Here is a 27,025-nt window from a genome sequence, read left to right as displayed (position 1 = left end):
ATAAAATTCGGCTTTTGAAATATTTAATTTTGACTTAAATCAGTGACACAAAGTGACCACACGAGGCAGCAACAGACCAGCAGCTCCTGTGTCCCTGTGAGGTAAAATCACTGGTTTTCTATATGGGGTTTGGTGTGGGAGAGTGAGTGGTTTGTTCAGTGGCTAAAATCGAGACACCGAGTGTTGACAGTATAGAAGGGGACACACAGACCTGTGCACAGACGCACACAGACGCACACAGACACACACAGACGCACACACACACACACACACACACACACACACACACACACACACACACACACACACACACACACACACACACACACACACACACACACACACACACACACACACACACACACACACACACACACACACACACACACACACACACACACACACACACACACACACACACACACACACACACACACACACACACACACACACACACACACACACACACACACACACTCTTGTACTTGCTACATACTGAGGACTGGGTTGCTGACAAAGTGAGGACCAGCATTTCCACTTTATAAATCAACACAATTACAAATATCTACTTCATGAATGACATCTACAAGAACTACTGGTTGCAGTACCATAAAATGTCTGCAGGTGGAGCCCCAGAGCAAAAAGGGCTGGAAAACTTTTTCGATTTTTTTTTCTAATTTTTGGTCCAAAATTTTACAAAAACATCATACTTATACTATGTCGACCAAAATTTAAATAAAAATTTGACCAAAAATGTTTTGTCCAAAATTTGACAAAAAACGGCATACTATACTATGTCATCCAAAAAAAATTTTAAAAATTGAATTTTTTTTTTTGAAAAAAACATTACGGTCCAAAATTTACCAAAAAAAGTCATAACATACTATGTCGTCCAAAATGTGTGGGTTTTTTTTGTTTTTTTTAATGTTAAAAAAATTGAAAAAAAAAAATGTATTTTTTTTTTGAAAAAACATTTTGGTCCAACATTTGACAAAAAGGTCATACTATACATGTCATCCAAAAGTTGAAAAAAAAAAAAATTGAAAAAAACATTGCGATCCAAAATTTACCAAAAATAAGTCATACTATATTATGTCGTCCAAAATTGTAATTTTTTTTTTTAAATGTCAAAAAAAAATTAAAAAAAAAATTGTAATTTTTTTGGGAAAAAACATTTTGGTCCAAAATTTGACAAAAACGGACATACTATACTATGTCGTCGAAAATTTGATTTTTTTTTTGACACATTGAGTATAGCATGTTATAGCAGCCTAAGGAAGTGATTTCAATGAAAACAAAAGTGAGGACCGGCCAAAATGTCCTCACTCCGTAAAAATGACCTCACATTGTTGGTTAAAAACCCTCACTGGTCCTCAGTATGCCGCAAGTACAACACACACACACACACACACACACACACACAGACCCTCCTCACCTCACAGATGCTGCAGTAATGTGCTGGTTCACTCTGCGTCCTCCCGTGCCACGACAGTTCCTTCCCAGCAGACAGAAGCAGTTCCCGCTGCATCTGACACTGTTTCAGAGTCCGCAACAAACAATACCTACAACAACACACACAGACACACACACACACACACACACACCAGAGTGAGTCCAGAGAAACACAATTTAATCTGTGACAAATCAGTGGAAAGTTGTTGTTGTTTTGTTTACTTGATCATCTCAAAGAGCTTGTGGTCGGACACTTTGATGTTTCTCGCCATGTTCCAGGAGAGGTGGATCATGGGAACGATGGACTTGACGCTCTGCAGCTTGTTCCACTCGTAACGTTCCACCGCCAGTTTGTACTGATGAGCTGGAGAGAAGAGAACATGTTATATATGTTATAGTTATGATGTCTTTAAGAACATGTTATATATATGTTATAGTTATGATGTCTTTAAGAACATGTTCACGTCTTTATCTTCACTGTTACAACAGGAAACTGAAGTTTTTAAACCACACCAAACCCCATAGAGAAAACCAGTGATTTTAGCTCACAGGGACACAGGAGCTGCTGGTCTACTGCTGCCTCGTGTGGTCACTTTGTGTCACTACAGTACATCCAAATGAAAGATTTTAAAAGCCGAATTTTGCAAAATAAGACATAAGTTAGTGATGGAGGCAGCAGTGGATCAACAACTCCTGTGAACTCATGTGTCTCTGTGATGTTAAAATCACTGGTTTTCTCTATGGGCTTTGGTGTGGGAGAGTGAGCGGTTTACAAGAAGTTAAGATTCACGTCATAAAAGTCTGTCTAACAGTGAGATATGTTACCAAACATATTTTTTAAGACATTTAAGAAATTGTGTCAACATTTTTTTAACTGCAAATTGAAGTTTGTAAACCACTCACTCTCCCACACCAAAGTCCATAGAGAAAACCAGTGATTTTAACATCACAGAGACACAGGAGTTCACAGGAGTTGTTGATCCACTGCTGCCTCCATCACTAACTTATAATGTATTATTTTGTAAAATTGGGCTTTTAAAATATTAAGTTTCGACTTAAATCAGTGACACAAAGTGACCACACGAGGCAGCAGTAGACCAGCAGCTCCCGTGTCCCTGTGAGCTAAAAATCACTGGTTTTCTCTATGAGGTTTGGTGTGGGAGAGTGAGCGGTTTTCAGGCATGTTTTAGCTCCTCCCCTCACCTGTGAGTGGTCCAACGTTCCAGGCGATGTTGTTGCACCAGCCTATGGCCTGGACCCAGTGGATGGAGCCCGTGTTGAGCCACACCAGGTCTCCCGGCCTCTGGATGAAGCGGTAAACGGGCACGTTGGTCTCAAACAGATCCTCCAGGTTGGGCCACCAAGAGCCCATCAGGAAGTTGATGTTGTTCCTGCGGGAGAAGCAAAAGTGGAGTTTTTTAAAATTATTATTATTTAGGGAATCGGTCGACTGTTGCGATCGTCGTTGTTGTTGTTGTTGTTGTTGTTGTTGTGACGCACTTTTCACAGAACTGGTTGATGACGCCCCAGTACGACTCAGGGACGGCAAACCACTCACAGTCTCCAGGGCCGATGTTGATGTTGACCGAGCAGAAGTTGTTGTTCTCCTGATGACCTGAGGAAACACCAGTCAGGTTTTACACAGAGAGAGAGAGACATGACTCAGCAGAAACGTGTGTGTGTGTGTGTGTGTGTTCTTGTACTTGCGGCATACTGAGGACCAGTGAGGGGGTTTTTAACCAACAAAGTGAGGACATTTTGGCGGGTCCTCACTTTGTTTTCATTGAAATCACTTCCTGAGTTTGTAAACATGCTATACTCCTCAACATGGTACAAAAATCCGTTTTCCAGCCCCGGTGTTTGACACACTTTTTGCTCTGGGGCTCCACCTGCAGACATGTTATGGTACTGCACCCAGTAGTTCTTTATAGATGTCATTCATGAAGTAGATATTTGTAATTGTGTTGATTTATAAAGTGGAAATGCTGGTCCTCACTTTGCTAGCACTTTTACCCGGTCCTTAGTATGCAGCCAGTACAAGAATGTGTGTGTGTAAGTGTGTTCTTGTACTTGCGGCATACCGAGGACCAGTGAGGGGGATTTTAACCAACAAAGTGAGGACATTTTGGCCGGTCCTCACTTTGTTTTCATTCAAATCACTTCCTTAGGTTGTAAACATGCGGCCCTTGTTTTCCAGCCCTGGTGTTTCACACACTTTTTGCTCTGGGGCTCCACCTGCAGACATTTTATGGTACTGCACCCCGTTGTTCTACATAGATGTCATTCATGAAGTAGATATTTGTAATTAAGTGTTGATTTATAAAGTGGAAATGCTGGTCCTCACTTTGTCAGCACTTCTACCCGGTCCTCAGTATGCAGCAAGTACAAAAATGCATGCGTGTGTGTGTGTGTGTGTGTGTTCGTACCTGGAGTCCTGCTGCCCGGCACCTTCATGTAGAGCTGCACCGTGTTCATGCCCAGGATGGTATGACCCACGTGGCTCAGCAGGTTCCCGGCTGAAACCACGCGAGCAAACGCCGGCAGCTTCGCCAACTCCTGCAGCTGCTGCTTCCACCTGTGGTCGAGGAGGAGGAGGAGGAAGAGGAGGAGGGGGAAGAGGGGGAGGAGGAGGAGTTAGTTCAGCTCAAACACGACACCGCAAAAAGCTTCAGGTCAGTTTAAACTCACTTCTTCTCGTCAGAGAGGTCGATGTTTGTGCCGAATTTGAGGTGCTTGAGCGGACCTTTCCTCCGCCGCATCACACTGATGAAACGAGGAAAAGGGGGAGGAGCTTAGTGAGGAGGAAGGAAAACCTCAACGCCAAGTTTACACAAAAAGGAAAAAGACAAGTTACCCGTCAGAGGAAGAGGCTTCTGCTTCCATCTCCTTCTTCTTCTCGCTCTCCTCCTGACGTTTAAAAAAAAAAGAAAAAGAATGTGATGAGCATCAAAAATAACAACCTGGACGTGCAGAGAAATGTCCAGCAGAGGGCGCTGTGACAGGAGACTCAAATCACTTCAAAACAAAACTAGAATTTCAGGACTTTATTTGTCGTTTGGTTCATAAAATGTAATAAAATGTTCAATAATACATTTCCAGAACCTTGAAATGTTGTCACTTTGTGATTTTTTTGTTTTTTGGAGCAAAAAATCCGACAATATTCACATTTAAGAAGCTGGAAAATCACAGACTTCATTTTATTATGAATAAAAACACTTATTCAGGCTTTACTAAATGTGTTTTGCACCTACTGATGAGTCAAAGTTGGGATTCCTTGTCCATAAAAATGAACTTTTAACTGTGATGCATTTCCAAATCTCACAAATTCAACCAAACTTTACAACATTTTGAGTAGTTTTTGCTCCAAAATAAGAACTTCAGACACTTTATAACACACGTTCTCACAGCCTCTGAATAAAGCGTACGTTTTAACACGGTAACGGACGATGCTCACTGACCCTCAGAGACTCCTGGAACGACGAGGCCTGGTACTGGGCGTATTTGACGATGGTGGTGTGCGAGCGGCTGCTCTCGCAGCGCCACATCTTCCTGCTGCCGCTGGGATCCCAGTTCTCGTCGTTGGGCTGAGACAACTGTGTGCGCACCTCCACCAGGTGATCGGGGTTAGCGTCCACCAACGTCTTTGTGGAGAAAAGACCCAAGTCTGTAACGAAAAAGAAGAAGACGACCATGTTTATTTATGTGTCTGACTAAGATCTGCTTTACATCCAGGACGTCTTCATTAAATGTTGACGTCTTTATCTTCACTGTTAGACAGACTTTAACAACATGAAACTAAAGTTTACTATTCACTCCTGTGTGCTGTGATGTTAAAATCACTGATTTTCTCTATGGGCTTTGGTGCATGAGAGTGAGTGGTTTACAAACTTCAGTTTTCAGTTAGAAAACTGATATATGCTCTTTAATATATTGAAAAAGAACACGTGTGTCAATTTATTTCACTGTTAGACAGACTTTTCCAACAGGAAACTGAAGTTTGTAAACCACTCACTCTCCCACACCAAACCCCATTGAGAAAAAAAAAATATATATAAACTCTCGTATTCATTAAAATATTCAATTAAATATTTAGTTGATATTTAACAGACGTGAAAATAACAAATAATCATTTAAGAAGTTATTAAATAAAATTAATAAACTTGACATTAAATCTTATTACTGTCATTTTTAAAACGTAAATATAATCAATATTTTGGTGTATATTTTTTATTTAGTCTATATTTCTCTCTCACACGCACAGACACAACCATAAAGTGACACAATGAATGAGTGAATCAGACATTTCCTTGTGTAAACTGAAGTTTGTAAACCACTCACTCTCCCACACCAAACCCCATAGAGAAAACCAGTGATTTTAACATCACAGAGACACAGGAGTTCACAGGAGTTGTTGATCCACTGCTGCCTCCATCACTAACTTACAATGTCTTATTTTGCAAAATTCGGCTTTTAAAATATTTAATTTAGACTTAAATCAGTGACACAAAGTGACCACACGAGGCAGCAGTAGACCAGCAGCTCCTGTGTCCCTGTGAGCTAAAATCACTGGTTTTCTCTATGGGGTTTGGTGTCTCTGTTGGATTTCTTCAACAAATATGTCAGAAAACTCAAATGATGAAGACGAGACAGAGACAGAGGAGTGTTGTGGTGACAGGGAGCTGGAATGTGTGTGTGGTGGGGGAGGAAGGAAAGGAAAGGAAGGAAAGGAAGGAAGGAAAGGAAGGAGCACATTTCTCTCAATAAAGAAAGAAATTAGAGTCAAGTGACCATCAGCTGGTCTGAGTGTGTTTGATCAAGATGGTCATGAGGCTTCAGGTCTGCAGAGACACACTGAAGAAGAAGAAGGAATCAGACACATATATACACATATACATATATATGAGTATCGTCAGCGTATACTGTAACTGTGTGAATATGTTCCTGTTTCTTTGCTCCATGTTTGAAATCATTCAAATATTTTTTTGTCATTTCCACGTTCCATGGACATTTTCTGAACCGAACGAGTGTTCAATCCACGATCCGTGCAGTTATTAAAACTCCAAAGTTCAGTATCAGCGCACGTTTACTGCCCTCTAGTGTTCAAAAAGCACATTGGAGACCCAGTAGCCAGATGTAGCTTTGACAGAAACGTCATCCAAAATGTAACTTTTTTTTTGAGAAAAAAATTTGGGTCCAAAATTTGACGATTTTTTGGGGAAAAAAAATGTTGGTCCAAAATTTCTCAAATATTTTTGAAAAAAAAATTCATTTAATATTTGACAAATTATTTGGGAAAAAATTTGTCCAAAATTTGAGGACATTTTTGGAAAAAAACTTTTTGTTCAAAATTTGAGGACATTTTTGGAAAAAAACTTTCAGCTAAAAATTTGACAACTTTTTTGAAAAAAAAAATCAGTCCAAAATTTGACACATTTTTTGGAAAAGAAAATTTCAGTCCAAAATTTATCAAGTTTTGTGGTTTACAAACTTGAGTTTCCTGTTAAAAAGAGCTGTTTAACTGGGATATATAGTGTTTTACTTTACTTTAATAGAACATTTAACGCCCTAAAAATGACAAATATGAATATGTAAAATAATAAGCAGGTCATTAAAGAGCCTCTTAAATTAGACGGTTGCATAACCGAGGGACACTGTGAAAGAGCAGCAGACGCGCAGTAACGTCCTCAACCTGCAGGCGGTGCTGTTGTCACACGTTCATCCACACATAAACACACGCACACCCACACAGAGCCACGTGAGAGACAGAGAGAGAGGAGAATGAGAGCGTTCTCACCGAGCTTGAGGGCGCCGGCGAGTCCTCTGATGACGGTGACCGGGTTTGAAGGGTTAGTGCAGAACTGATGCAGAGGAGGGTAGAAGGCGTCACGCTTGTTTTCAAGCTGGAGATCAGACGAGAGACCGTCAATACATTCATAAATCAAAGTCAAAGAGCTTCACGGGATGAAAAGGTAAATAGGTACAGATATATAATTAAAAAAACTGCATAAATGAAGGAAAACTTTCAGGAGTGTGTAAGAGTACGTACATAAATACTGGGCGTGGGAGGGTTGAGTTTGTCCTTTGGCAGCGGAGGAGAGGGAGGACGAGGAGGACGCGGCGGAGGACACTTGTCCAGGAGGATGCTGCTGGTCGACAGACCGTTCTTCCCCAGGTTTCTGCAGCACAGACGTGGGTCAGTGGAGGTCACAACAACAACAACAACAACAACAACAACAACAACAACAACAACAACACAGAGTCATAGATAAACTGCAAATGATGGGACAGCATTAAATATGACATTGTGTATGATGAAAATGACATTAAAAGACGGTAAAAACATCCTATTCTGTGTGTGTATATACACATGTAAACGTATACACACATATGTATATATATATATACACACATATATGTATGTATGTGTATATATATATGTATATACACACACACACATATATGTATATATGCAAGTATTTAAGTGTGTATATATATATATACACATACATATATACATATACACACACACATATACATAATATACACACACACGTATATATGCATGTATTTATGTATATATATATACATGTGTATATATATATATATATATATATATATATATATATACACACATGTATGTATATATATATATATATATATACATACACATACATGTGTATATATATATATATATATATATATATATACATACACATACATGTGTATATATACACATACATGTGTATATATATATATATATATATATATATATATATATATATATATACACACATGTATGTATATATATATATATATATATATATATACACATATATATATATATACACACACACATATATATACATAAATAAACACACATACATACATATACATGCATATGTATACACATATACAAACACATATATATATACAATCATACATACACACAGACCGTATATATACACACGCATATAAATATATATACACACGTGTACATATACACATACAAATAATGTCACGTCGCTTCTGTTCACGAAGAAGAAGAAGAACAGATGTGGAACAATAACAACAACAAAAGTTACGTACTGCACCTTTAGGTGTGTAAACGCACACGCACACACACACACAGCGTCTCACCTGCAGGCCTTGAGGACTTCACTGGAGCTGGGGTAGATGGAAAACGACGACCACGGTGACGGACCAGAGGGGGCGCTGCTGTGCCTGTGAGCTCCACCAGGTGGCTCCACCTTCCTGGGGCTCTTCCCGTTGAGCGTGGGCCCCTGACTGTTAAGGCTGGAGAGGCTGTCGGTGTCTGCAGAGCACGGAGAGGGCGTGGCAGTGGCGGCGGAGGCGGAGACGACGGGGTGCTGCGGCGTAGGCTTGGCGTTGCTGTTGTTGTCGTTGTTGCCGTGGAGACCCGGATGGATGTTGTTGAGTTTCTCCGAGGAGGCGTCTCCTTGGTTACTGTGGTGGTGGTTGTTGTTGTCGTCGTTGTTGTTATTGGCTTTTCCCTTTACTGAGGCTGAGAGCTGAGGATTGTCAGGAGAGCCAGGCCGAGACCGGCTCGCCGAGCTGTCCGCCGCGCGCGCCTGGACGTGATTAGTCAATCCCTGCGTGGGGGCGGAGCCGGGGCCGAGCGGCGTCCCCGCGGCACCGCCGCTGCCCCCTGGAGGCGCGGCGTCTTTGGTGTGGAGCCCTGAGGTGTTGGCGGAGCGGGGAGGCGAGGACAGGTGGTTGGGCGTGGTCTGAGGGGAGGTGGGGGACAGGGAGGAGGCCGAGGAGGAGGCAGTGCAGGGCCCGGAGGAGGAGGAGGAGGAGGAGGAGGAACGTCCCGCCTGATTCAGAACGCCAGAGGAAGAGAAGGAGGTGTGAGGGGAGGGGGACGAGGAGGAGAAAGGGGGTTCTCCATTGGGACCCGCCGAATGTGAACCTGGACCTTTTTGAAGCCCCTGGACAGAGATGAGGACACATTTATATATTACACACTATACATTCATAACACATTAAAGAGGCGTTAAGAAGATGTCTTTATCTTCACTGTTAGACAGGAAACTGAAGTTTGTAAACCACTCACTCTCCCACACCAAACCCCATAGAGAAAACCAGTGATTTTAACATCACAGAGACACAGGAGTTCACAGGAGTTGTTGATCCACTGCTGCCTCCATCACTAACTTACAATGTCTGATTTTGACAATTCGGCTTTAAAAATCTTCGTTCAGATTGACCTCAGTGACACAGAGTGACCACACGAGGCAGCAGTAGACCAGCAGCTCCTGTGTCCCCGCACCAGCTAAAATCACTGATTTTCTCTATGAGGTTTGGCACAAGAAAAATTTGCAGATTTTTCAACAATTATGATGTCTATGATGTGTTTATGTTCACGTCTATAGTACTATACTATAGTGACATAAATTGACCACACGAGGCAGCAGTCGACCAGCTAAAATCGCTGATTTTCTCTATGGGGTTTGGTGTGGGAGAATAAGTGGTTTACAAAAGTCATCTAACAGTGAGATAAAGACGTGAAACGTGTTCTATAGATAGATGAGGGTGAGGTAACTCAGGTATCGGTGAGTTACCTGAGTGTTAGTGTTTGGCTGTTGGCTCCTCCACGTCTCGTCAGAGTGACTGGGACTGCTGGTGGTGCTGGTGCTGTGCTGACGGGCAGCTGTGCAGTTGTGAGGTAGAGAGTTCTTCTGCGGGTAAGGCACGTCGTCGTCGTCGTCTTCGGCGTCGTTGTTGTTGTCGTTTCCGTTGCTGTGTTTTTTGCCGCCCTGGAGTCCCAGCGACGTCCCTGACGCGGGACTGGAGGAGCAGGTGCCGTTGGTGGTGGTGTGAGGCCGGGCGGAGGCGTGGTTGACGGGGGAGGAGGAGGAGGAGGAGGAGGAGGAGCGGTGATGGTGAGGAGGCTCAGCCGCAGGACCGTTCGGAAGGATGGGCTTCAGCTGACCGCTCGCCGCCGCCGCCGCCTGCTGCCTCAGCTGACACACAACATTCAATCAAACTTTATTCATAGAAGACTTTTCATACAAATGTAAACTGTTGCACAAAGCATAAACCGCCCATAGATGACTGCATCAATTCATTTATTAATATAATTATTAATTAATTAATGTATTTATTCCATTATTTATTAATAAACCAATCATTAATATACTTGATAATGTATTTATTAATTATTCACATTAATTAATTAATAATTAATTAATTAATTAATTAATATACCAAATAATTATTAAATGAATTAATATAACAATAATTAATATAATCAATAATTTATTTATTAATATACCAAATAGTTATTTTATTATTTAATATAATAAATAGTTTGTTTATTTATTAATTTGTTAGTTAAATAAATAAATAATATAATCAATAATTAATGTATTAATTTGTTAGTTAATAAATAATCAATATAATCAATATTTAATTAGTTAGTTTATTAAATAAATAATTACTTATTTAATTTGTTGATTAATGAATTAATTAAATTAACACATAAATAATTAATTAATTAAGTGACCGATTCATTTTCAATTCATCTGCATTGAAGACGCTTAAAATATCCAAAGAGATTAAAATATTTAGAATTTTAAAAACTGTAAAAAACAAACTAAAAAGGCAGGGGGCGCTAAAAGACACAATCTACAATAAGAGAAAACTCTAATAAAAAATTGTGATTAATAAAAAAAAAAGAACCCGAATTAAAAACTTTAAATTTAAAAAGAGTGACGTCACCCCTAGTGTGCGTTTGTTTTATTCACCTGCTGCTGATGCTGCTGCATGACAGAGAACTGCTTCTCCAGCTGCTCCAGCATCTGCACCTGAGGAGGCTTGAGGTTTGCTCGGTTGGTCCGTAAGTGATCCAGGAGCTGTTTTTAAAAAAGGTGCAAAGTGTTTATAACCATTGTGAACAACACATTTAAGCTATTTCACAGACATAATAATCGACAAACTCGACGCAGATAAAGACGAGTAAATGTAGTCAAAGTCTCACCTGGAGCTTCTGTGGCGTCAGGTACCAGCTGGGGATTTGCTGCTGACTGCTGCTGTTGTTGTTTGTCCACGAGTCGAGGACACTCTGAGAGACAAAGAAGACGTCTGTCTTTATCACCGCTGACACATGAATATTCTAATATGACATGTTTTTCTTTAATAAGCCATGGTTACCTTGACTGGACTGGCAGTGCGTTTCTTTTTGGCAGGACTGGCCTGTGGCTCTGTGTGATTACTGGACGTCTGTCCTCCCTCTGCTTTACTGCACGCCTGGACGTCCAGCAACAGAGACACGGTTAAGCACTTTCAATGACACATGTCATCTATTTAGGGCCATGAACAACAACTTTCAAGAGCCTTGAATTTCTTTTCCCCCAAATTCACAAACTTTCAAGGAATTCAAGGACCTGTGGGAACCCAGAAGGGCACATTGGCAGGGGGAGATATCTAATAAGGACGATTTTCGCAAACTTTTAAGAGCCTTGAATTTTTTTCCAAATTCACAAACTTTCAAGGATTTCAAGGACCCTCGGAAACCTACTTTTAAGGGCTTGGAATTTATTTATTTTTTACTTTTTTATTACAAACCCAGGACGATTTTAAGGACCCATAGGAAGCATCCTTGAAATCCTTGAAAGTTTGTGAATTTGGAAAAAAAAAGAAATTTCCTCATCAACCTAAAAACCTTTTTTTTTTTTTCAAATTCACAAACTTTCAAGGATTTCAAGGACCCTTAACAAGCTACTTTTAAGAGCTTGGATTTTTTTGTTGTTGTTATTATTACAAACCGAGAAGGATTTTAAGGACCCATAGGACACTTCCTTGTAATCCTTGAAAGTTTGTGAATTTGGAAAAAAAAAAAATCAAGGCCCTTAAAAGTCTTTAAAAATCATCCTCATCAACCTAAAAAAACTTTTTTTTCAAATTCACAAACTTTCAAGGATTTCAATGACCCTTGAGAAACTACATTTAACTTATTTTTGTTAATTACAAACCAAGGATGATTTTAAGGACCCATAGGAAGCCTCCTTCAAATCCTTCAATGTTTGTGAATTTGGGAAAAAAATTCAAGGTCCTTGAAAGTTCTTGAAAATTGTCCTGAGTGCAGGACGTCTGAATTTTTTTTTCTTTCAAATTCACAAACTTTCAAGGATTTCAAGGACCCATGAAAAGCTACTTTTAAGGGCTTGGATTTTATTTATTTTTTTAATTACAAACCTAGGAGGAATTCAATGACACAAGGGCAGCCTCCTTAGAATCCATGAAGGTTTGTGAATTTAAAAAAAAAAAAAACTCAGACGTCCTGCACTCAGGACAATTTTCAAGAACTTTCAAGGACCTTGAATTTTTTTCCCAAATTCACAAACAGTGAAGGATTTGAAGGAGGCTTCCTATGGGTCCTTAAAATTCAAGGCCCTTGAAAGTTTTTTCAAGGGCCAAAGAGTGGGGGACGTCTGAATCTTTTTTTTTTTTTTCAAATTCACAAACTTTCAAGGATTTCAAGGACCCGTGGGAACCCATTGGTGGCAGGAGACATTTCCCTCAATATCAACGTCACTTCTTTCTTAAACAAAATTCCAGCACTTCCAATGACCCCGTGTCTGTTCGGTGTGATTTAACGTGTGTCTGTGGACGAGCGGCAGTGCCTCACCTGCGGCGTCTGTGCCGTGTTCAGTCCTCCCTGTCTGGACGTGAGCTCTGCAGGGATGGGGAGGCTCCACGCCTCTTCAATACTGGGCAGCATTTTGCTCTTATTCTGCAGAGAAGCTGGCTGAAGGTTACACAGCTGAGCCTGGAAGAAGGACACGACACTTTAGTGGCTTTGGTCCCGACGTCCAGACACAGTGGCGACGCGGCGTCGCGGGTCTCACCTGCAGCAGCTTGATGCGTTGCGTGAGCGCGGCCGTGTTGGCGCAGGCCCTGCCGCGCGTGGCGTTGACGTAGCACTTGATGGCGTCGTGCGACTGACCGCAGGACTCGTACAGCGTGCCCAGGTCCATCCAGGCGGCGGAGTGGCTGTGGTCCAGCTGAACGGCGCAGATGTAGGCCTGCAGCGCGTCCATGGGCTGGTTCTGCTGCTGGTACAGAACCCTGCAGGAGAGCGGGCGAACGCAGGTTTCATCACCCGACCTCGGACGACATCAAACACCCGACATTCGTCTATTTATAGCAGCAGCCTCAGGCTCAGGCTCCTGCAGCCTCTGCTCGTGTCCCGTGTCGCAGTGCAGATGCTTCTTCTCACACACACACACTCATGCTGCTACTGTACGTTACATTCACAACCAAACTGAACCCTGTTAGCTAACGAATACCGTGTGAAAAAGTGAATCAGGAAACTCGACGACAAAAACAACACAAGGTGAGCTCTTACCCTATCGAGCACCAGGTGTCAGCACTGGCCTCCGACTTATCGATGGACTGGCGGTAAGAGATGAAGGCATCCTGCACCTTCCCAATACTGGAGTAACACCTGAGAAAACGCATATATTTGCACTTTATATTCAGATCACATCAAAATCAGATACCGCTTTGCTTGGATTAGAATCCTCCTCGTCGTTTCTTACCTGCCGAGAAAGTACCAGGACTGGCCAGAGTTGGGGTCGGCTTCCAACGACTTCTGCAGACACTGGATGGCATAGCTGTCCTTGGTGCCTTTATCTCCCAGCTGCTCCACCGTGTGATGCATCCAGCCTGGAGGAGCAGAGCAGAGCCCTCGTAAATATCAACACTTCTTTAGGATCTAGTGTGTTAAACGCTAGGAGTAGCAGCTTCAAGATGCCTTCAAGGAACCTTGTAAATTACATCACTTTTGTGAGATCTACAGCATGTTAAACACTAGGAGGAGCAGGTTCAAGATGCCTCCAAGGAACCCCGTAAATATAAACACTTCTGTAGGATCTAAAGTGTGTTCATTGCAGCTTCAAGATGCCTTCAAGGAACCTTGGAAATATCACCACTTCTATAGGATCTACATCGTGTTGATCGCAGCTTCAAATGCCTTCAAGGAACCTTGGAAATATCAACACTTTTGTGCGATCTACAGGGCGTTGAACTCTAGGAGGAGCAGCTTCAAATGCCTCCAAGTAACCCCGTAAATATCAACACTTCAGGAGCATCTACAGCGTGTTGATTGCAGCTTAAAGATGCCTTCAAGGAACCTTGGAAATATCACCACTTCTATAGGATCTATATCGTGTTAAACGCTAGGAGGAGCAGCTTCAAGATGCCTCCAAGGAACCCCGTAAATATCAACACTTCTGTAGGGTAAGGTGTGTTAATTGCAGCTTCAAGATGCCTTCAAGGAACCTTGGAAATATCAACACTTCTATAGGCTCTACAGTGTGTTAAACGCTAGGAGGAGCAGCTTCAAGATGCTTTCAAGAAAAAAGGTTTCTTGAAACTATTCAATTTCCTGTCTTAACAGTGAGAAAAAGACGTAGCCTTAAACTGACGTAAACTCTTGTTATTCACAGAGTCCGTTGAGTTGAGTTAAAAGAAGAAAATAAAAACACTTAATTTCAAACTAATCCTAATAAATAAACTCTTTTTGCATTTGTGTGCACGTGCTCGCACAAACTATGGGGGAGGGGGAACGAGCACAACAATGCTGTCGCTCCGCAGCAAACGCGCACACAAACTTTAAATAAACAAACAGTCCAGTGAGCGCAGCGCGATGCGTTCACTGTCCCCACACACCGACTCACCTAGTTGCTGCAGCGTGCTGGCCTTCACCTGTGCAGGCAGATTCTCCGTCTGCAGCAGACGCTCGTACGCTTCCTTCGCCGCTCTGTATTTCTTCTGAATGACGAACGAGAATGAAACGTAGAGAAGAAGGGAAGAGGAGGAAGAGAGGAGAGGTCATTCAGAGCAGACAGGAGGGGTCTGGTGTGGTTTTTATGGTTCTATCTGCACAGACACAAAGAGTCTGAAGACGCAATGACCCCACACACACACACACACACACACACACTTAAGTGCAGACACACTTAAAGAAGTGTTGAGTCTGGCCTGTCCTCACTGACCCTCCCCCGTGTGTGCGTGTGTGTGTGTGTGTCCAGTCTTTTTGTGTTTAGGGGAAACCTGAGCTGCCTGCCCCGAGTTGAAATCCCGCTGTTTGTTTTGACACGACGACCTTTAGTGACCTTGGGTTTTAACGGCTGCACGTTAGGACTTCATGGTCAGGTTATTCCCCGTTCACACAGGTATAAAAAAAACATGTTTAATCCCAGATTTAAGGTGCAGCTTCAAGATGCCTTCAAGGAGCCTTGGAAATTTCATCACTTTTGTGAGATCTACAGTATGTCAAACGCTAGGAGGAGCAGCTTCAAGACGCCTTCAAGGAACCTTGTTAATATCAACACTTCTATAGGATCTACAGTGTGTTAAACACTAGGAGGAGCAGGTTCAAGATGCCTTCAAGGAACCCCGTAAATATCAACACTTCGGGAGCATCTACATCGTGTTGATCGCAGCTTCAAAATGCCTTCAAGGAACCTTGGAAATGTCAATACTTCTATAGGATCTACAGTGTGTTAAACGCTAGGAGTTGCAGCTTGAAGATGCCTTCAAGGAACCTTGTAAATTTCATCACTTTTGTGCAATCTACAGTGTGTTGAACGCTAGGAGTAGCAGCTTCAAGATGCCTTCACGAAATCCCGTAAATATCAACACTTCTATATGATCCTACAGCGTGTTGAACGCAGCTTCAAGATGCCTTCAAGGAACCTTGTTAATATCAACACTTGTGTAGGACCTACAGCATGTCAAACACTAGCAGGAACAGTGTCAAGATGCCTTCAAGGAACCTTGGAAATATCAACACTTTTGTGCGATCTACAGTGTGTTAAATGCTAGGAGTATCAGCTTCAAGATGCCTTCAAGGAACATGGCAAATTTCATCACTTTTGTGCGATCTATAGCGTGTTGATCGTAGCTTCAAGATGCATTCAAGGAACCTCATAGATATCAACACTTCTGTAGGATATACAATGTGTTGATTGCAGCTTCAAGATGCCTTCAAGGAACCTTACAAATGTCATCACTTTTGTGCGATCTACAGCATGTTGAACACTAGGAAAACGCAGCTTCAAGATGCCTTCAAGGAACCTTGCAAATTTCATCACTTTTGTGCGATCTACAGCGTGTTGAACGCAAGGAGGAGCAGCTTCAAGATGCCTCCAAGGAACCTCGTAAATATCCACACTTTTTGGGTTTAGGGGAAACCTGAGCTGCGTGGATAATAATGTGTTTGGACGACAGGCGTAACCAGAGCAGAAAAGCAAACACACACACACACACACACACTGATTGATCTCTTATCAGCACACACACACATAAACCAGAGTCTGGCGGTGAACTTCCTGTCTGGACACAATAAAAACACCTCACTGTGAGCACATCCACACACGAACCACTGATCTGTGTCTTTAAGTTTCTCTGCTCTAATGTACATTAAGAACCTTAAGATTAAATGAATAAAAGATGAAAACGTTCTTACCTGGATCTCATACAAATGAGCGATGTGAAACTGAACTGTGGAGAGAGAAAAAAAGAAAAAAGAGAGAAAAAGAAAAATGAGGTTTTTATGTCAGGGAGATAAAAAAAAAAAAAGAGAAAGAACCAGAGATATTAATAATTCTCCCTCGTGGTCCAGGGCAACACTTTCACCAGCATGAAACAAGCAGTGTGAGTGCTCGCTCTAACACACACACACACACACACACACTCTCTATCCTCGTGCTGTCGCCTAGGCAACCACAGCACAGAGGGAGAGGAGAGAGAGGAAGAACTGCTGTGTAGAAATATCTCTGTGCCCTTTTAATACATGCTTTCAAATATGATACTGCAACACACACACACACACACACTTACTTTCAGCTTTGGACAAAGTGCAGAGGTTGGAGTCGATCAAAGCTAGCTGAAAATGCTGCAGAGAGAAGAAGAAGAAAAAAAAAAGGCAATTAATGACGACTAAAAATCACATTATAGGTCAGAAAATCGATGCATTTCCACGAGCGCAGACATAGCGGCAGTCAGCGGCGTCAACGACATAGCGGCAGTTAACGGCGTTAACGTGCGTGACGTCATGTTTACAGCTTCATGATGCCTTCAAGGAACCTCGTAAATATCAACACTTCTGCAGGATCTACAATGTGTTGATTGCAGCTTCAAGATGCCTTCAAGGATACTTGGAAATATCAACACTTCTGTAGAATCTACAGCGTGTTGATTGCAGCTTCAGCATGCCTTCAAGGAACCTTGGCAATATCAACACTTTTATAGGATCGAGTGTGTTAAACGCTAGGAGGAGCAGGTTCACGATGCCTTCAAGGAACCTTGTAAATTTCATCACTTTTGCGGGATCTACAGCATGTTAAACGCCAGGAGGAGGAGCAGCTTCAAGATGCCTCCAAGGAACCTCGTAAATCTCAACACTTCTGTAGAATCTACACCGTGTTGATTGCAGCTTCAAGATGCCTTCAATGAACCTTGGAAATATCAACACCTCTATAGGATCGAGTGTGTTAAACGCTAGTAGGAGCAGGTTCACGATGCCTTCAAGGAACCTTGTAAATTTCATCACTTTTGCGGGATCTACAGCATGTTAAACGCCAGGAGGAGGAGCAGCTTCAAGATGCCTCCAAGGAACCTCGTAAATCTCAACACTTCTGTAGAATCTACACCGTGTTGATTGCAGCTTCAAGATGCCTTCAATGAACCTTGGAAATATCAACACCTCTATAGGATCGAGTGTGTTAAACGCTAGTAGGAGCAGGTTCACGATGCCTTCAAGGAACCTTGTAAATTTCATCACTTTTGCGGGATCTACAGCATGTTAAACGCCAGGAGGAAGAGCAGCTTCGAGATGCCTCCAAGGAACCTCGTAAATAAAAACGTGACTCCCGATTTGTTAAAATGAGTCTGTAAAGTAACGCTAAACTTAAAAACAGACGCACACATACGCAGTAACACGGGTACGCTGGTTACTTGTTAGACTGCTCCAGTTCCACTGTAGACACGCTAACCGGTGCTAAAAGGAGCTAACGGAGTAACCGGTAAACGTCCTGAAAATCAGAAACCACAACCACGTGACCACGGAGACCCCTCCAGCTCTCTGTCGTGGTGCCGGATACACGATGCAATCTCCCGCCCGATCAGTAGGGGTCAGTAGTCCAAAGTCCAATGACTCCAATGGTCGGCAACGTCGTCGTAGGTGGTGGTTGTTGTTGTTGTGTTTCCGGCTACAGTGAGCGACGGCGTCCACCTTGGCCGTTTCCCTCCAGGAATGACTTGCACGTCCTTGTACGGTTTTTAAAGGAGCTAAAGTAGAGGTTTTGGAGTATTTCCTCGTCTTCGCGCTAGCAGTCGGCGTTTACGTTGAGGACCAATCGTAGCCCTTTGCCGTCTCCATTATCCCTCGATGGAAATGAGATGATTTAGTCCTAAATAGAACCAGCTCTGCTGCATCAGGACCAGGTTTTGGTCTCCATGGACAAGGACAAGGTCACGGTTTACGACGGAAAACAGGAAACCCCTTACGCTAACCTCAACCTAGAGCTAATTCTAACCCTTAAACCAGGTCTTAAGCCTCACCAAAAAACAAACCTTTAGAGTGTGAGGACGAGACAAAATGTCCTCAAACACACACACACACACACAGAATCAACTCCCTTATTAAGCCGCGCTGCAAGCTAACATAACACACACACACACACACACACACCATCACGGACAGATGTTTGAATATCTCACACACACACACTCTCTCTCACCTTTGTCAGGCAGCTCTCACTCGTCCTGAAACCCCGCTGCATCATCCCGTCTCTCTCCGTCTCCTCTGACCTTCCCTCCCTCCTTTCCTTCCTTCCTCCCTCGTCTTTCACACTTGCTCTTCCAGCAGACAGATCTACTGCAGCAGCTCCGTCAGCTTCCACCTCCCTACCCATGTCTCGCCTTCTCCCTCTCTCTACCTCTCTCTCTCTCTCCCTCACACACACTCCTTCCTTCCTTCCTTCCTTCCCCCTCTCCTCTCCTCTCCTGGTGTCAGTGATTACTATTCAGCAGACGACTACAGAGCAGAGAGATGACACACAATACCTCAAAGCTACACACACACACACACACACAAAAGGCAGGGGTGCGTGAGCAGAGATGGAGTAAAGGTAAGAGAGAGGGAAACAGGAAAAAGCTTAAATTCACAGCTTAAATCTGATTATCCATCCATCCTGGATTAATGTTCCATAAAAAGGCGTGCGGAAATGTTCTCTGACTGGTCCTGATGCTGCATCATCATCATCATCATCATCATCATCATCATCATCATCATCACAACACTGTGACAAAGTCAATTCTAGTAGTTATGATTGTTTTCATCACTGAGTGTTTGTCAAACCTGGAAACGATGATGTTCTCGGACCAAAATCATTCAGTTTGAGTGATTTCTTTGTTTTATGGGGCAAATATTCACGTTTGTAAACCGCTCACTCTCCCACACCAAACCCCATAGAGAAAACCGGTGATTTTAGCTCACAGTGGACACAGGAGCTGCTGGTCTACTGCTGCCTCGTGTGGTCACTTTGTGTCACTGAGGTCAATCTGAACGATGATTTTCGAAAGCCGAATTTTACAAAATAAGACATTTGAAGTTAGTGATGGAGGCAGCAGTGGATCAACAACTCCTGTGTCTCTGTGATGTTAAAATCACTGGTTTTCTCTATGGGCTTTGGTGTGGGAGAGTGAGTGGTTTACAAACTTCAGTTTAAAGTCTGTCTAACGGTGAGATAAATTGACAAACGTGTATTTTTAAAGATATTTAAGAACATGTATATCTGTTTTATAACTGGAAAATAAAGTTTGTAAAACACTCACTCTCCCACACCAAACCCTATAGAGAAAATCAAAATTTTTAGCTCGCTGGGACACAGCTGCTTCTGGTCACTGCTGCCTCGTGTGGTCACTTTGTGTCATTTATCTAAATCCAGACAAAGGATTTCAAAAGCCGAATTGACCAAAAAAGACATTATAAGTTAGTGATGGAGGCAGCAGTGGATCAACAACTCCTGTGAACTCCTGTGTCTCTGTGATGTTAAAATCACTGGTTTTCTCTATGGGGTTTGGTGTGGGAGAGTGAGCTGTCCAAAAAAAGTGTCAAAACAACCTCCGACAGTGTAACAGTGTTTTTATCGGATCCAAAACAGCAAATCGACACGCGTTAATCCAGCAGGTTTCGGGTTTACCTTTAAGCTGGACTCGTAGTCTGTGTTGACTTTAAACATGAGTCCCAGCCTCAGATGAATCTCCTTGACTCGAGAGAAGCCGGGGTCGATGTACAGAACCTCCTGGAACGCCTTGATCGCACTGGGAAAAGAGAGAGAGACACACACAAAAGCATCATTTCTACTCTAATCCAGATTTAACAATGCAACTTTATTTATAAAGCACTTTCCGAACAACAGCAGAGATGGCTTCGGTCAAACTCGGTGAAGTGAATTCTCTCTTCATTTTGTGGAAAAACAAACGGCGTGTTTAAACAAACTGTCGCTCGCTGTGTCGCTATGGCAACCGTGAAGCCTTTAGCTGCAGCGCTAAGCCGAGCTAACACACACACACACACACACACACACACACAGTGAACTCAATAACCCCTCCTCCTCCTCCTCCCCCCCCCCTCCCTCCCTCTCTGCAGAATCCAGAGTGAATGCTGGGAACAGAACAGACTGTGACACAGTGGACCACGCTCAGATTATTTCACAGTGTGTGTGTGTGTGTGTGTCGTACACAGATACAGTTTCAGACTTCAAAGCAGAAATAATCCACACGTTCACCGCATCATCTGCAACCTAATATTGTCCGAGGGACAAACCCTGGACGCTCGTGTCCTCGTGCGGTAACGGCGTTCACCATCTGACAGCTCAGCATTCCTCTGGGCTTAGGGCTCAGAGTGACGTAATCCAGCCCGACTCCTCCCCCCCTCCCTCCCCCCCCTCCCTCACTCACTCACTGTCACAATCCACAGAGTGAAAACACTGTGAAGTTGCAAGCAGCTAAACTGAGAAGTGAGACTGTCAACGCCGGCTCGATCACATGACGACAAGTTTAAGAGAATCCACTAAAAGTTTTGCATTTCATCAGATTTTTTTAATCCAGATTAAGACTATTCCACTGAACGACTCGGCTCACACAACACAAATGAATCAAAGCCAACAATGTCCAACTGTAGATTAAAGTTTAAAAAGACTTAAAAATCCTGAAAACATTCACTTTATCTCCAACATTTTAGCAAAGCAAAAATGTCTAAAACGTCAATATTTAACAGACAGAATAAGGACTAAACCATTCAACCATTACGTTGTTTTCCATGACTATATAGCTCCTCCTCCTCCTCCTCCTCCGCGTGGGCGGAGTCATCACATCATGGTTATGTAATAAATCTAAATCAAACCTCCTAATATGTCATAGAGACTCAACAACAACCAACAACAACAGTTCAGCCAAAATATTCGCATTGAAATCATGTTTTGCCGTCATGTGGCGCCACCTACCGCCGTCCACCGATCATTGCAGTCGGTAGAGTCTCAGCTGCCGAGCAACCACGGGTTGCCAGTTACGTTTGAGCTACAAAGGCGGAGTAAATGAAAATCTGTATTTTGAATTTGAGTGTAGTAACTGTTTTTGGCCACATTCTTACAGATGGCACCTTTAAGGCTGCAACTTTAGAATGTTTTTGTAATCGAGCATTCTACTAAATATTCCCCAATTAATCAAATAATCAGATTTAAAAAATAAATTATTTAAAAAATAAATTGTTTAAAAAATTTAAAAATAATAATTTTGCATTTTGTGTCCTCAATTAAACCTTAAATAATTGGTCGAAGAGTCGAGTTCTAAGTGTGTGATGCAAAAGAGCCGTTGCATCGACCTGGTTCACACCGGAGCGTCTTAAAGAGTCTTTAAAAAAGTGACACAGCGTCAAAATAAGAGCAAAACAGCTTGAATTAAGAAGAACTTACCACTGATAAGCGTTGTAATGGAAGTAAGTCATGGCCAGGCCGTATAAAAAGGCAGCATTCTGAGGGAAAAGAAAGAGAAAACCAGCGTCAACAAGAGCACAACTGTGAACCTGTAACAAATGATTAAAATGTAAGTTAAACATCAATATTGCGTTTATTTAAAGTGGCGAAATCATCATCTGCACTGAGACGATGTGACGAATGTAATTGTACATTTCTGGGTATGGAGCGTTAACGTCTTGTATCATGGTGACGTTTCACACCACCTGATTTTCAGCCGCGCTGGTGTCGCAACACGTTTTTACCACATCGACTTTTGAGTTGTTATAAAGAAAAATGTCGCTGTTGTTGTCGTTTCATAGACGTGTAATGACTTTACGGAGTGGAGGGTGTGAAGAGGAAGTGTAGACGTACACATCGCGGCCTCATATAGACTCACACTGAGAGTCGCTGCACGTCACCGTGTCAAAGACGAGTCTAATAATATCTGTGAGAAACACCTGACGGCACAACAACACGCTTTTAGCCTCAAAGCTGCACGACAACACGGCCAAAAATAAAATAAAACACTTCTCAAAAAACTGTCAAATGTAAGGCTGGGTTTAAGAAAACAAGAAAAACTTTCCGGTTCACGTTGATTTTTATTTGGAATCCTTAAATTTACTCTATTCGTGGACTCGGAGGAGCAGCTTTGAGATGCATTCAAGAAACCGCGTAAACTCCCTCACAGCTACCAACTAACTACTTGTTGACGCTGCCACCTTGTGTTAATAAATAAATAATATGAATAAATAATTAGTTAATTAATTTAATAAATAAATATCTGTTGATTTTCACAAACTTTCCATGGGATTGGGAACTTTAATATTGGTTCATTAGTAATTCCAATTTAGAACGATGGGAATGTTTGCAAATGTTGAGCAAACTCACCTTCCAGTAGTCCGACTGTAAACTGAAGTACCTCTGGTATGCAGATAATGCTGCAAAAATAACACACACACACACACACACACAGGTATATTTATATATATGTAGAAAAACCTTAATTGTATGGGGGAAAAACTTACACTTCATACTGTAAATACACAGAAAATACACTGTAAATACTCAAAGATCATGATATCCAGAATCATAGATGTACAGTAATATCCACATATTGTCCAGATCTAGCCTGAACACAGCTGGTCTGGACTGCAGCGTGACGGAGACGCTCACCTTTCTGATAGTCCTCCAGCAGGAGGTTGAAGTGACCCAGTTGACAGAAAATGTCAGGGTCCACTTTCCCCTCTGCTTTCAGGATGAGAGCTTCATAGCAGCTGACGGCCTGGAAAACAAGAACCGGAGGAGTGTGAAGGGTTAGCGTGGTGACACACGGCGGTTAAATCCACGCTACTCGTATTACAGCGTTAATGTGACAAGTTGAGGATAACGGGGGGTTTGAATGGACACCAGAGCTTCCAGAGCTGTTTTGCATAGCACCAACTGTACATGTCCAAATATGGACATCGTCGTCCGGCTTTTAAACTGCCAAACAAATGACTTCTGTGTTGGACCCTGTTGAAACTATTATGTTATAATTATAATAAATATCTGTCTCCCTCGTATATTTGTGTATTATTGCAAACATAAAAATGATTAATTGTGCTAAAATCGCTCTGTATCAGTTACGGTGTTATTAACATCGTCTCCTTAAAGCACTACATTCGCACGTGGTACAGTCCAGAAAGAGGACGTACACAATGACAACAGCTTGAAAGGTTTATACCACTTTATTCAACAGTATTTATTTATGACGACACATTTACAGTCAATTCATTATCGCTTGAGGCAAACTCTTAATCTATCATCTCTAGTATGTAGATTATTGTATTTCTACACAAAATGCATGGTACGTTTATATGCATGTTAATCATGTATTTGGAGTACGATGACACCCCTAAAAATGACTGTATTGAACTGATATTGGTCACGAAAAAGTGGTATTGTCCCATCCCTGGTGTGCATACACTATACTTATATATTTGTGATAGAAAAATGTAAAGACAACATTAAAAACACGATAAAAGGCCTCGTGTTAAAACTCTACTGTAACCCAACATTGACCTCAGCTAAACCCTCAGCAGCAGCAGCTGCAGCCACATGTTTGCGGACACACAGACGCCGTTACTGGACCAAAAACTGTGCAATTATATCACTGTGTGTCCTCAGCTTCCTGCTGTAATGACACATAATTGTTACCGACACTCACTCATCGTCTTTAGTCGCCATTTCTATTGTTTGTTTATACACATGCTAAAGCTGATTAGCTTAGCCCCTCTAGCTATTTGGCTAGCAAACGTTCGCTGTGTATTTGTTTTTCTTCTTCTTCACAAACACCCCCGCCATTTTGGGCCACGTCAAACAGCGGTTATAGTTAATTATGTGACATTAAACTATACGATATGTGTGTTTATTCGCGCCTAGACATGGTCGGTCAGTGAGCTAAGTTAGCCGCTACGTGCTAACAGGGTGAGCGTCGTTAGCTGCTAACATGCTAGCACAGTGAGCCGACTTAGACGCGGTACTCGCGTTGGCAGGCGGTAGGTTGTACCGCGAGTACCGAGGCTAGAGTGAAGCTGTTGCGGCTCGTGTGACACTGCTACTGCCGCCACCGTTAGCCGCTATATGCTAGCACAGTGAGCGCAGTTAGCAGCTACATGCTAGCAGAGCGAGCTGACGCGCAGGTTGAACGGAGGACAACGTTTCTGTCAAGCAAGCATCTCCTCGACATAAAGTGCACACGTCATCGTCTGTGGTTTATTATCACACTTAAAATAGAGCCATTACAGGCAGCGAGGTGCTAGCATATGTTCATCTCGATTAGCAGCCACATTATCCGGTGTGTGTGTTTTTTGTTAATCTACAGTATTGTAACGTCATATGGTCCACACCACTCCAACAAACACAAAAAGCTCTCCATAAACCATTTTAATATCACCTTATACCACAACGACACAATTAAAGTAGTTATAACAACATTATGTACGAACCCTGGACATGTTTGGAAATAGTCACCAAACAAATAACCCACAAATACAACCAATCCATACAATCCTGATGAAATTCACAGGGAAAGCATGTGGTTAAATGACATCAAATGGTCAATTGTTGTGTCTTAACTGTTGCAGCATTTGTGTTGTTTTTGCTCCTTGTATTTTGCTGTAAATAGAGCAGCTAATTCAAACATATATGGTACTTTGTAGGAGAAATACATGTGCTAGCATATACTTGTATACAACCGTGTAAACAATAACTACCACATGTCAATAAACAGGTGCTACATCCTCCATGATGCCTTTATTTATTTGTGTGTATACTTAATTATTATGATTATTATTATTATTATTATAAGGACTAAAAAACTATTTCCACATGGCAATGTTGTGTTATTGTACGATAGTAAAGCCTCTCTTTTATAGTCAGATGACCAAAAACTGGGGAATTATTGAAATCTGCTACATATATATGTGCAGAGACCTGATTATAAAGGATTTGCCCCCCAAAAAATAATTGCAGTTTTATATACAGCACATGGGTAAGAAACCGGGGTTGGACTGAAGGGATATAAAGTATTAATCTGTGTATAATCTGAGACTAATACTCGTATGACAGAGGCGTTGATAGGGCTACTGTGGTGCGGTGTAAACACATTTACAGTCATAATAACACTAAGCGAGTGGTGCGTTCACGGACACTGCTGCTTCAAAGTTGTGGAAATGTGCGGCCTGTGTGTGTGTGTGTTGGGACGGAGTGTGTTTAACCCGGGATAATATGAACTAATGGTGAGTGTGAACACACGGTGTCATACCTTTAACAGCAAGGCCTTCGTTCTGGCGCCATCTTCTTGAAGCGTGTGAAATCCAAACAGTGAACTGCAAGTAGAGGACAGACAAACACAACACAACACAACACAGGCGGTTCCGTGTTAGTGGAGGGGAAGCGGGGCAGGGAGGCAGGCGTTCGCTCGCTATTTGTTCTTTTAAAAGTGCGCGGAGCAAACAATAAGAGCGGAAATTGTGAGAAAAGCTGCGGGTGTTCACACCGCGGCTCGCCTGACCTGTCCACGCCGAGAAGACGCTCTCTCTCCGCCGCCGTTAGCTTCGGAAAGTCCTCTTCGATTTCAGTCGCTTTTCCCGACGCCATTTTCTCCTCGTCATTAGCAGCAGCGGCGGCGGCGGCGGCACCAGCAGCAGCGGCGGCACCAGCGCCGAGGCTCCGGGCAGCGGCGGAGGCGGCTGCGGTGACCGATACCCCGCACGATTTCATGGCGAAGGAGAACGGGACGATCGACGCGGACCGAGCGACTCCGGCGAAACGCGAACAGACGGAAAAGTGTCGCGCGCCTGTCCAGGACTAAAACGGGGCGTAGCAGCGCAGTTTCTTTCGCCAAATCCTCAAGGAAATGATCCCTTCGAATGACCGTCCGCGCTCTTCATCGTACGCGGGAACGCGGCGTGTGCTCCGGGGCCGCCGTGTGCATGGAGTTGGCGTGGTGTTGTGCCGTTTACGGGGGGCGGACTTGGGGT

The 27,025-nt window shown here is 42.6% G+C and overlaps 1 protein-coding gene across 1 annotated transcript in view; it reads right to left on the bottom strand.

The window, feature by feature from the left end:
- Positions 1 to 26,634, bottom strand: part of kdm6a (lysine (K)-specific demethylase 6A) — a 27,645-nt gene extending 1,011 nt beyond the window's left edge. The window contains exons 1-28 of the mRNA XM_083906719.1: positions 26,557 to 26,634; positions 26,308 to 26,371; positions 23,676 to 23,784; positions 23,391 to 23,440; positions 22,461 to 22,519; positions 20,688 to 20,808; positions 17,323 to 17,377; positions 16,949 to 16,983; positions 15,156 to 15,249; positions 14,016 to 14,142; positions 13,823 to 13,921; positions 13,323 to 13,542; positions 13,103 to 13,243; positions 11,626 to 11,721; positions 11,453 to 11,536; positions 11,220 to 11,327; positions 10,035 to 10,436; positions 8,590 to 9,401; positions 7,499 to 7,628; positions 7,247 to 7,352; positions 4,911 to 5,116; positions 4,307 to 4,359; positions 4,141 to 4,215; positions 3,879 to 4,027; positions 2,953 to 3,067; positions 2,656 to 2,843; positions 1,675 to 1,816; positions 1,436 to 1,562 (exon numbers count right to left, since the gene is read on the bottom strand). Coding sequence (XP_083762845.1) covers positions 1,436 to 1,562; positions 1,675 to 1,816; positions 2,656 to 2,843; positions 2,953 to 3,067; positions 3,879 to 4,027; positions 4,141 to 4,215; positions 4,307 to 4,359; positions 4,911 to 5,116; positions 7,247 to 7,352; positions 7,499 to 7,628; positions 8,590 to 9,401; positions 10,035 to 10,436; positions 11,220 to 11,327; positions 11,453 to 11,536; positions 11,626 to 11,721; positions 13,103 to 13,243; positions 13,323 to 13,542; positions 13,823 to 13,921; positions 14,016 to 14,142; positions 15,156 to 15,249; positions 16,949 to 16,983; positions 17,323 to 17,377; positions 20,688 to 20,808; positions 22,461 to 22,492 — 3,717 coding nt within the window. The 5' untranslated portion in view covers positions 22,493 to 22,519; positions 23,391 to 23,440; positions 23,676 to 23,784; positions 26,308 to 26,371; positions 26,557 to 26,634. The remainder of the gene's footprint in view (positions 1 to 1,435; positions 1,563 to 1,674; positions 1,817 to 2,655; positions 2,844 to 2,952; positions 3,068 to 3,878; positions 4,028 to 4,140; positions 4,216 to 4,306; positions 4,360 to 4,910; positions 5,117 to 7,246; positions 7,353 to 7,498; positions 7,629 to 8,589; positions 9,402 to 10,034; positions 10,437 to 11,219; positions 11,328 to 11,452; positions 11,537 to 11,625; positions 11,722 to 13,102; positions 13,244 to 13,322; positions 13,543 to 13,822; positions 13,922 to 14,015; positions 14,143 to 15,155; positions 15,250 to 16,948; positions 16,984 to 17,322; positions 17,378 to 20,687; positions 20,809 to 22,460; positions 22,520 to 23,390; positions 23,441 to 23,675; positions 23,785 to 26,307; positions 26,372 to 26,556) is intronic.
- Between the last annotated feature and the right edge of the window lie 391 nt (positions 26,635 to 27,025).

This window comes from Microchirus variegatus, assembly GCF_963457635.1.
Source record: "Microchirus variegatus genome assembly, chromosome: 20".
Lineage (NCBI taxonomy): Eukaryota > Metazoa > Chordata > Actinopteri > Pleuronectiformes > Soleidae > Microchirus > Microchirus variegatus.
This window is presented reverse-complemented; position numbering and strand designations above follow the sequence as displayed.